The sequence below is a fragment of the Anarrhichthys ocellatus genome, unplaced genomic scaffold (genome assembly GCF_004355925.1).
Source record: "Anarrhichthys ocellatus isolate YVR2014 unplaced genomic scaffold, GSC_Weel_1.0 scaffold19, whole genome shotgun sequence".
Classification (NCBI taxonomy): Eukaryota; Metazoa; Chordata; class Actinopteri; order Perciformes; family Anarhichadidae; genus Anarrhichthys; species Anarrhichthys ocellatus.
The window spans coordinates 1330479-1341821 of record NW_022280049.1 but is presented as its reverse complement, the minus strand read 5'-3'; the positions used below and the strand labels follow the sequence as shown (position 1 = coordinate 1341821).

Genomic DNA, 11343 nt, shown 5'->3' with positions numbered 1-11343 from the left:
CAAAACATGATTTTTTTCGACCTACTATACTATGACTGTTTGACATGCTATAGACCGACTTCTTTTACCTTCTTTGACATACAATACTATGACTGCGCGCAGACACACATGCGTGTGTATATATGTACACACACACACACACAAATGTTTTATATATACACACATATATATATATTTTTTTTTTAAATCACTTAACAATCAAGAGAGGATGTCCTTAAATTCCAACAAGCAGTAACACTGTGATTGAATTTCCTTTATTAGTAGTTTTGAAAGACACATGACCTTGTTGGATACCATTGTCCCAGCACACACACTGTAATGCTTTTTGACAAGGAGCTTTGAGAATTGGCACAAACAATATACAAATGAACAATCCTGTAAACAATACTGATTTCAAAACAGAGAAAAAAAATAAACAATAAATATGAAAAATTGGCATGAACACAAGAATAAAATGCAGGCCTGTATCTCGATGAAAGAAAAAAAAATATATACTTTTCCTTTACATACGGTCTTCTTTTTATTCGAAGCAAATGTTAACTTAAGATGAAAACAAAAAGAGGCCATTTTTAGCTTTTGGCCCAAAAATACTTGGTATCCTGTCTGAGTAGAGCATATAGCAAGATTTGAATACACAAACATCAGTTTAAACTCAGTCTAGAGGTTCCTTACTTTGTGATTGAGGCGAGTTAAAATTAATGAGAAAAGGCAGAAAATAAAACATGTTAAAAATACAAAAATCATTTGTCGTCTGAGCTTTTTTTTTTTTTTTTTAAAGCACACAAATGATTAATAAGTCAATGGATTCAAGCCCAGAGAATGAATAAGGCAAGCAAGCTCATATTGTATATACAGTCACTGTTACCGTTTACATTTTGTTTAGCAACTCTGCCAGGAGTTGAGGTGGAGTTTGTCTCCCTCTACTGGTTCAGACTAGCATCACACTACAGACAACAGTAATGAGTGCAGAAGTAGTATCATGCTTTTGAATTGCTCATTAAAAGGACCCAGCAGAAACTACACCCAATGCAGTGGATGGCAACCAAAAGAGCCATTACCAAAACAAAAGTCCCGTGTCTTTAGAAACACCCCGAGCCTCGTCTGACACTTCCTCCACATCTGGAATAACAGCACAGGGGTCAGAAAATAATCCCTCCGTCTCCTGATGTTGGTTTTGGTTTAATTAGTTCCATATTGCTTTGCTATCTCCTGACTTCTGAGATTTTTAAATATGGCAAAGAGGCAGACTGTTACCACAGGAGTGAGAATGTGCAAAGCGTCTCCTTGACCTTCTAATGTTGAACACAAACAATATACAGACGTCACTACCATGGTGAAGGCAGATCTGTTACCTCAAAAACACCGGCAACTCTTCTATGACTACTGTATTTATTGGGAGTTACAGAATTACCCGGCTATGCACAATCATACTTATTACTAATCACATGACCAAAAGACCTTGATAAAACAGAAGCGTAATAAATAAGAGAGTGAAGTCTAGATGAAGGATAACTCAGCCAACACTAAACAAACCATTCCCATCAACAGTAATGTAAAATGATGTGAAAGTCAAATTAAATTAGTCGGGAAGAAAATGACTGTAAATGAGACCTGAACTTAGCAGAGCCAGACTCAATAACAGGTTTGATCTCAAGTCATCCTGTTAAACTACACAGGTGCATGAGCTAGGACATGGTGGTGATATTATGAGCTGAAGTCAAAAGTGGGAATTATGTCGGAAAGAGTAATGAGGATGTCTACAACTATTGGACAATGCTTGAAACTTTCAACCTTCAGGCACAATAAAAGACAACTGTTTTGGTGATGTTGTCCGTGCTCTGGAGAAGACTTCTGAGGATTGCTACCATCGGGTCCGGATGAAAACCCAGACTTGTAGCTTGCACACAGCGAGAGGACGACATTTGTTGATTGGAATCATGCAGGAGTAGGCCGGAGGACACTAAGGGCTTGAATCTAGAACTAAGAGTGGGAAATTTAATATTTTACTGGAGATAATTGAACCAACAACAGCCTAAATTGAGACTGTTCCAATGTCAGCAACAGGATGTGAATCAATGAGACTGGAAACCTGCAACATGGCCAGCTTACGATGTCTCCTACCTATAGGTCTAGGGGTTAAAGGACAAATGAGCCTCCCCGACTGCTGGATCTAGGATGAACCTACAGTAAGTAAAGAGGGAAAATATGCATCAACCCAGTAACTGTTAAAGAAGCAACCCAACGTAAGGTTGCCCAAATACTGCTAAAAACTAAAACCTGCACTTTGCTCTAAAATAAAAAAAAAAATAATAATAAAAAAAAACAGCAAGAGTGACACAATTTCAGTGCTTAGACACAGTGTGTCCGCATTTGTGAGGAAACCATACAGAGGAGGAAGGGCCTGCAGGATGTGTGTGGGGAGAGTGTAGGCCGGTGGATGTGGACAGCAGGCCTCATATTGGCGTCTCTGCGTTAATAGTCGTGGCCTTTTTCTTGGTCGGCTTCTTCACCGTCTTTGTTTGTGTCTTGAAGAGGGAGGACAGGGACAGGAAGGAGGAGACATTAAAGACGGATTGATACAGTTCATTAAAACAACAGAAGGAAAGTAGAGAGACAACAGTGAATTATTAAATATGGAGAAGAGGTCCAAAAGGTTTGACTCAAGTTGGGCGATACATCGACTTTTATCATAACACACATGAAGGCCTTACATGGAGAGTTGTATCATACAGTTATGACAGATCTGAAAATAACCCTGATGATGTCATCCCAGTTAGATTGACTTAAGGTGAGGTCATATTACCTCTCAACAAAATGTCCCCACACTCTGTCCCCAAAATGGACATGATGTCACGTTCCTGATGCGCATAATAAATAAATGTATTGATCACAAACTATAAACCTTTTAAAGTCTATAAAGAGTGTATAGAGTGATCTTACAGTTTGTAGTCTAGCAGTGTGTGTGTTCGTTGGCCCTACCTCGGTCTTCGCAGCAGCAGGTTTCTTGGTGGCCTTGACGGTGGTACTACGTTTGGGGGCTTTGTCTCCTGCATCTTCATCAGAGTGTTCAGTCCTTGTGTCTGATTGGTCAGAGCCGTGTTGGGATAACGCGTCGTCAACAAGGGACGTGGCCGCCGCCGCCGCCGAAGAGCGGGCTGCAGGATTGGACAAAAATGTATGATTCACCTGACGGCTGAGAAAGCAGAGCGATTGAGGCAGTAGCAGCCAAACTTAACTCAGCAGATTTAATCCTATGAACAACATTAAAACGCACCGAGGATGAAACTCCTGAAGCAACTGTTATTTGTAATTTATAACATGTATTTGCAGACCAACATCAAGGCAGTCACAGCCTCTCACACCACCTAGTGGCCACCTTTCAAAATACAGGTTGTTTCCACCCGTTTTTAAAGTTAACTGTCGGTAAAGGAGTATCTTCTGCCCAGCCACCATAACAGAATGTGAAATGTCCTGGTTTAATCATCATAGGTGCTTCCATTTTACAGACTGCTTACAGCAACAGACAAGCAGACTCTGGTGCTGGAGCATTTCACTCAGGTTTAAAGTCCCTGATACAAACTTTAACCGCTGAGGAGTCATAGGATGATTAACAGCATCAGAAAAAAATTCATTCTGACTTTTTTAATCATCATTTTCTTGTGCAATATTGAAAGTTTTTTCCCTTAAGGCTTCTTGAAAATAATTAAATTGAACAATTTTGCGAGGGAAAAATCATTTGTAGGTTGACATGTACTGAATTAGAGCTCGATAGCGAGGCACAACTAGGCAAGGCCTTTAAGAGCAGTGCATGGTACGGCTGCAACTGCCTATTTTTTTGTTGTCAATTAATTTGATGATTGGTTTTTTTCCTCCAACTCATATTTTGGTCTACAGATTTCCACAAAATAGCAATCACGATAATTCTGAAACCAATACATTACGACTTTTTCCAGTTGATCAACAGATCAATTAACTATTTGTTTCAGCACTAGTGCACAGTCTGAAAGAGAAGGGCAACACCCACTGGCACTACATAATCTGATTCAAGAACATTTTGAAGAGAAAGAAATGAGGACAACATGGGTCTATGTCCATTATTTTGTTGTTCAGTACAGTTAAGAGCATTAATATAGCGGTTCTAATTAAAAACCAGTGTATTCATTGTGTTTTGTAAATGTATGTAGACAGGACACTTCAACATGTTTAAATCATGTAAAGGAGTATTAGCATTAACAGTTTTGCAGAATAAGTTGGTTCTGTTCTTTTAACAACTGGAAAATGAGAAAATATTTGTCTTGCTTGTTAATACTGTGGTGGCTTAGCAGGAAGATAATAGTTATTTAATCAGTCTACTCCATTAATTGAATGAAGACTGTGAGATGTGATTCAAAGCTCTGAATCATAGTAAGTCCACCTTTGAGTTTGGATTCTCTTCGAAGTATACTGTGTTGTACACAAAAGATTATCAACAAGGAACATCTGTGCACAAATCACCCTGAAAACTGTATTTGAAGTCTCGCTCTTTGACGCATTCACTTCAGTGTGTTGCTCGATCTTCCTTCCAGACTGGATTTTGAAGCTGCCCGAAGTTTCTTTGTAGGTTGAAATTAAAACGTGCCACTTCGTTCATTGTTTCACTGCCTCTGTGTCTCTCTCTGTATTCAGTTCACAGCTCGTCAGGCCCACACAGCCAGCAAACCGGCAGTTCAGTGAGACACAAAGAGTCCTCCTTCCAAGCTTCTCCTCCCACTGGAATCACATGCTTTCACCCCACCCCCTTCGCATCTCCTCCTCTTCCCTGCCATCCGACAGTGCCTTAAATCACATGACTCTACTAGCCCCAGTCCTGCTCTGATAAAAAGTTAAACAAAGGAAGTCTGAGTGGCACCCCTGCCTAATCAGCAAACTGGACACACAGTGTACATGTGTACGACTCCATGCCGCTCTACGTGAAGCTGCTATTAAAGCAGTGTGGGTTGTGCGTGTGGAGAGGCCTTACTTTGCCGTGCAGCGGTGCTCTTGGCCCGGGGCAGCGTGCTAGACCCTGAGCTCAACTCGTCCTTGGGGTCCCGTCTCATGCGGGCGTCTGCAGCGTGCAGACCCAGCTCGTCCTCAGCGTTGATGAGAGTCAGGTCCTGCATGCTGAAACTCCGCAGCTTGTCCGAGAGCACGCCCTGCCCCTGAGCATCACAGCGAAACCAAACACAGACACGTCAGATAGGTGAGAACATGAGAATAACCATCCCTTACCTCTGCATCACGCACTCCTTAAAAAAACAAAACAATTAAATGAATGAGCTAATTCTCATGTTTGGTGATGCACAGATGGATTAAGTTGATGGGACAGGATGTAATGGCAAATATACTGGGAAGCCCCGGTTCCTTTTATAATTTGATGCAGATTACTGATTTCAATTTTGTGCATGAACAATAAATGTCTGCTTGAATGTAATTTAACGGAGCAGTTAGTATGATCTGCACTGGAATATAAACAGAAATGGGGAAGACTTGACGATGATAATATTGAGCACAGCATCAAATAGTATTGTGTAAATGGGACAGTGCAAGTGTGAACAATGGCTTTAATATTTCTATTATTTGGAGACCAGCATGCTTGGCAGAAGATATCATTTGGTCTCGTCATAATTCCATGTATGAAACTGGCAAGGCACATCAGAAACCAAGCCTAATAGACCTTGGGGAATCCAATTTATGTCACGTAGACATATGTAAATACAGCTGTGCACTCACCCCAAACATATTGAGAATGCATTGGGATGTGATCTCTAGTCTGCACTGTGGAACGGATACAAGGCATCTTATAAATGTGTGTATAGCAGAGCAAACCTCCCAGAGGACAGAGGTCAATGTGCTATACCAAACAACTCAAAGCTTTGAAGCTCTATTTAAAAAAATGTATCAATTAATTTTATAAAAGTTTATAGATCATGACGCATACAGCTCACCTTGGAGGCTGCGGTGACAGCAGCAGTAGCAGCCAGGTTGAGACCCCTCTTCCCGAACTTCATCATGGTCTCATAGCTCCTGTCTTTGGCCTGCGCTATGTACTCATCTATCTCCTAGAGCACATGATGGCAGTTGAAGGGGGAGAGACAACCATGTAAGCAATTGGTAAAAAGAGAGAAAAAAAAAGGAAAATCTGAATATTTCAGTGTGGATGACATGTTCCTACCTTCTCTTTGTTGGACAGCGTTGGGTGGACAAACTTGCGGTAGAGGACACTGGAGCCCTTGGTGTATGGGGACAGGAGCCAGATCACAAAGGCAATCTTTAGCTCAAAGTAAAATGGAAACCTGCGTAATGAAACAGAGTTATACCATCAGCAGAGAAGAAAAGAGTCAGACACCTGAATCCTACAGAGAAAGACTCAACAAAGAGAAGGTAAGACCCTGATCTGATGGATAGAAAGGCTGAATAGCTGTGAAAGATACTTCAATAAGTCACTTGACTAAAAATATCAAGAGAACTAGCACAAAATACACACATGAATGTGTGTATTGATATTATATAAGCTTACTTATTATAAGCTAGTTAGGCATGAGGGTCGCCAGCATGAGCAGCTCCTCACTCACCATGATAGGAGCAGGTCTGTGGCGGTCTCTGCTGTAGTGAACAACGCAAACACTATCCAGTACATCATCCATTTCACCTGCGCACACACACACACACGTACGTGAGGAGAGAAATAACATCACATGAAACCCCCCAGCATCCAGTGTACACGTGCTGAGACAAGTGGAGCTAAACAGACATGGCAATGCAACATGTGTTTTAGTCCGTCAGATCACATCAGTATGCAGGATAAACGTCCCAGAGACAAAGGAAATGTAGGGCGTCATCGACAACTCAATGAAGAGACCAAACGCCTTCGATAGTGGTGTACACATAGTGGTATATCAAATGTGAAACATTTAGAGAAAAGCACTGCATGGTCACGGGCATGAAGCCATATGAACACATAATGATGAGTCATTTGACTCGTACAAAAAATAAAGGAGCCAAACAAGAGGAGAGGGGAATGAAAACATCACTTCTAAAAATGGCTTCCTCCACTCCCACTCGTCCTCCATCCCTCATTTGCTCCTTCTGTGGCTGTGTGCTTGAGTAGCACTTTGGGGGGGGGGGGGGTGCCGTGGTAACCTGCTTCTCTCCCATGCAAATCTAGACAGAAGGCTAGGATGCTGCTATTTGTCGTTTAAAAAAAAAAAAAAAAGGTTTCAGCAAAGTCACACAATATATGGCAAGGTACAGCGCTGAACATACTCTAGATATAGCGTACACTTAAACTGATGTTTTTTTAAGGAGTGTCTTTCTTTTAGGTGCTAAAACAAGTTTTTGCTGCCGACAGCAGAGCGTCACGTATTTTTCTGTGTTAATTATAATGCCGCCAAATCCCAAACTTTTCTAACAGCTTAGTTTTAATGCTCGAAGGACTCTGTTGAGTTTTTAAATAACAGTGAGCTCAGACGCTATAGGACGTCATGACAAATACGAATTTAAACGATGAATAGTTTTAGTATCAAGGGATTGGGTAGTTTCATGCACTTAGCATGCTATGGGTGTAAAACATCTGACAGATCTGTTGTTCCAAACCTTATGGGCTCGTTTCCTCCTGAACGCATAATTCTTCAACACTGACTTTCCTATCTAGTAATCTTGTGTCCCATCAGATGTATTGTGCAACCCCCAGGTTGGGAACAACTACACTAGATGATGAAGTCAGGTATTCACATTCTGCTGCATGGCACGCAGTTATGTAATCAATAAGTGCACATTCATATATTCTTTGCAGGTGTTGGATGAAAATGATCAGCTCAAACAGATGAATGACAACCTGCACACAACTGTCATGTTGCCAATTTGTCTTTTATTCTGAATGGACATGAATATTTGGATGTAAAAGAAGAATTAGCAGAGACATGGAGGTATTACTTTGTCATCATGGCACCTCACTGACCCAGTTTCATGAAGGTTGGTGTGCCCCAGTTAGCTACCACGCCATGCTCGTCTCCGAGTCTGTGATCATTATCAAACATTTTTTAATATTTTGGTAATCAGTCTTTGAGAGACGAGACAGTCAGTGTGGCCAACATCAAAACAAAAATGACTCCAAGTGATTAATATAAGTCCTGTTATCAAACTATGTCAAGCGTGTGCCTGGCCGACCTTACATCTGTGTTACATTCCTTCTCATCTTCTGTGCATGTAAAAATAGCAAGGGGTGATACTCACATATTCCTTCACGTTCTTCGTTTTGACAGCCTTGTATGAGGAGTATGCTGGGTAGAGCGTCCCGAAGGAAAGGCTGCGGAAAGCAGAGGAGCATTGAAGCACGGGTCGGGGGGGGGGGGGGGGGTTCAGCTTGAGTACATGGCCTCTGGGTATTCACTCGAACACCTAACTAATGTATCGCTGCTTAAAAAGCAGGTCAGCCATGTAAACACAAGCAGCTCTCTGTCTTATTGGGCTACTTCAGCAAAGTCAGTCTCTTGGTGGTTTTAACCTGATTGGTGTTGCCACAGTAGAGTAGAGTTGATGGGCAGTGGCTTGTCAAAACACACCGGTCTCATTATGGGTTCAAAAGAAATGGAATAGAGATCATGGAGTCAGGAAAATCTGCAGCTAGACAAAACGGAAACAACATACACAAGTGGACCAGGGGTGAGTCACCATGTGTTAGTGCATGGGAAGGATGGGACACACAGCGGGGTTCTTGATGTGCATTTGGTCGCGTCGCTGTGCCACTGTGGTGATTTGTGCTGATGTGACAGGATGAGAAATGCTGAGTGAGGGGATAGCAGGGAGAATAGAGTTCAGGAAGTCACTAGTTTGTCTGTGTGCCGCTTTCAGTGTAAACTGCGAATTATAATATTTGACCTAAACTAAAAGGATTGAATGGTTTTCACACAGACTCCCAGCTGCATATCTAGTTTTAAGTAGCTCCCTGGTCCCAGTTGGTGTCTGAGCTGCTCAGTCATGTGTGCAGCTTTGTACCATAAGCTGAAGCGACTCGTAGCAGCGCATCTAGGCCAGTCGTCTCCCTTCAGCAGACGCCCTGTGCCTCTTTGTGTCCCGATCTCAGGTTCAAAAACACAGACTTTGTGGGCATCACATCCTCTCTGTGACCCCAAGACCAGAGATATTGAGCATATAGTAATTTACACCACTTATTCACCTCCAAAAAGACAAAGAGGCCGCCGCATGTTGAATGCATAGAGCAGAGATTACAAACTATTGATCTTGTGGCAGATATGCCGCAGCCATTACGGTGCATATCCAGTCACGTTGTTTGTCAAACGCATGACCAGCGGAGGAGCTCTGAAGGGGAGCCAGCTAGAAGTCACTAAAAGGTAACTGCTTGCCAATGTTATCCTCTATTTATGTAATCCAGACAGGCAGAATATTTAAAGAGATCTACACCTGGGCCTTTCAAAGACACCATCATAGTTAAGTATAGCCTGGTTAAATCCACAAGACAATGACGGACGGGTACATCCAGTGTTTAGAAGACACAATATCCTGATTGAAACTCAGAAACATTAATGCAGCACTGTACAGATGTCTGCATATGGGAAGATGATGGCTGCTGCTGGCTTTAGTTGAGTCATCCACTCTGTCCTGATGTAATGTGTACACACAGGTGGAAGTCCAGACCTGAACTGCTGATATTGATCACATACAAAGAAATGTGTGAAGTCATGTTATAATATTGAAAATATCCTCATTTATCAGGGCTGTTGGGCTTTTAGCCTTGTCATCACATTTGACCAACTCATGTTGCCATATGGTGCTGTGGTGTTGCGTCTACAGACCAGCAGCATTCAGGCTGTGGTGTTTTTAAAAGGGTTTACTTTGTCTGCAGCCAGGCCGGCCGGCATATTAAGCAGGTTTCACTTGAATAACGTGGGCAGCTAAAGGCCCTTTTCTCTGCCAACACGTCATCTGTCAGGTGGTAAGCCAACAGACGTTAGCTACTAACGGCGGCTAGCGCGCGCTGGATGCAGATTGTACTGCATCATTGTGTTCTTCCAAGGAGAAACCCAGAGCAACGGTTGCCACTGTTTGTATACACAATTGCTTAACGTGGTAACCGATTAAGAGTTCACCCACATTATGTTTCTACATGTCTGAAAATGTCACTAAGTAACGGACAGAAAATGGATGCTAGCTAGTTCTCGTTCAGCATCAGACAGCTGATGAATGGAGCGCGTGAGGCTAACGTTACAACACAACAACAGATGTTACTCACACGACTATCCGCGAGATCATCCAGGAGACCATCTTCCTGGACCGCCTGGTTGTGAGCTTTCACCCGCTTCTATAGAGATCTAGGCAGTCAGCTGTAGCGGGCTAGGTGCCCCCCCCATTCCCCTCCAAGAACGCGGTGTGTATTGCGATGTGAACCGGGAGGCTGGCTGGCACGGTGCTGCCTATCCGCTCCGCGGTGCTGTCAGGTGGGCTAGCAGCAGCTGAGGATGTGCTGCAGTCTCTCCAAGCTGCTCTGTCTCGCTGCCGAAGAGACGGGCTCTTAAAGGGCCAGGCCGAAAAATGGTGCATATCAAATGCACTAAGAGTGACACACGTTCCAATGAGCTCAGTTAATAAGTGGTAATTTATAGAAGACGCCAGGTGCTTCACAACAGTGACTATCATTAAAGAACAGGAAACATAGCAATATCCTGTTTGTAATATAAACTTATAGGTCTTTGTTGGTTTCATGCTTTCATCCTTCTTGCTTATGTACAGCACACTCGAGTCTCCCTGCCCCATTTTCTGTGATCTAATTAGTAATTCAGGCATAAGCAGTGAAAGGTAGGCCACACAGGACAGATATCAGAGCATGTAGCATCAGTAAAAATCTAGTGTATTAAATGTTAAGTGTGTAGGATTGGGCAGCATCTAGCGGTGAAGTTGCAGATTGCAATTAACTGAAACTTATCCCGTATGCCAAACATGTGCATCTAAAGAGAAGTGGACACAGCGTTGGAGGCAGCGATCGGTTCGTTCCCATGAAACATCTTTTTGGTTCCCATGGCATCACATGACGGACCTGGAAGTTTAATTCCACTGTTTTGCCTCAATGTACACACAGGACCTTACATTTAGATAAGACAGACATTCAGACTCCTACTGAAACAATTACTTTATTAATCGATACATCGATAAACTGCCACCTATTTAAATATTTGATTGTTTTAGACATTCTAAACATTTGCTTGCAGATGGTTTTTTTGCTGCTTTTCTGTTTTATTGTAAACGTTTTATTTTTTGGACTTCATCAAAAAGATGAATTGATGACAAAAATAACTTAGTTTCAGCCCT

At 42.3% G+C, this 11343-nt stretch overlaps 1 protein-coding gene across 1 annotated transcript; it reads right to left on the bottom strand.

Annotated features, from left to right (window-relative positions):
• Positions 1-238: 238 nt before the first annotated feature.
• Positions 239-10549, bottom strand: reep2 (receptor accessory protein 2). Its single transcript, XM_031857840.1, has 8 exons — positions 10271-10549; positions 8254-8326; positions 6594-6670; positions 6194-6314; positions 5967-6080; positions 5000-5180; positions 2980-3155; positions 239-2525 (listed from the first exon to the last, which is right to left on the bottom strand). Exons 1-8 carry the CDS (start codon positions 10300-10302, stop codon positions 2454-2456), a joined length of 846 nt encoding a protein of 281 aa, XP_031713700.1. The 5' UTR covers positions 10303-10549; the 3' UTR covers positions 239-2453.
• Between the last annotated feature and the right edge of the window lie 794 nt (positions 10550-11343).

What these genes read in the sequence shown, in the direction of transcription:
- reep2 (XM_031857840.1), bottom strand. Translation starts at nt 10,302, where the DNA reads ATGGTCTCCTGGATGATCTCGCGGATAGTCGT. An exon ending in ATGATCTCGCGGATAGTCGT is followed by an intron (nt 8,327 to 10,270) that starts GTGAGTAACATC and finishes TGCTTTCCGCAG; the next exon opens with CCTTTCCTTCGGGACGCTCT. An exon ending in GAGCACCGCTGCACGGCAAA is followed by an intron (nt 3,156 to 4,999) that starts GTAAGGCCTCTC and finishes CCAATCCTGCAG; the next exon opens with CCCGCTCTTCGGCGGCGGCG.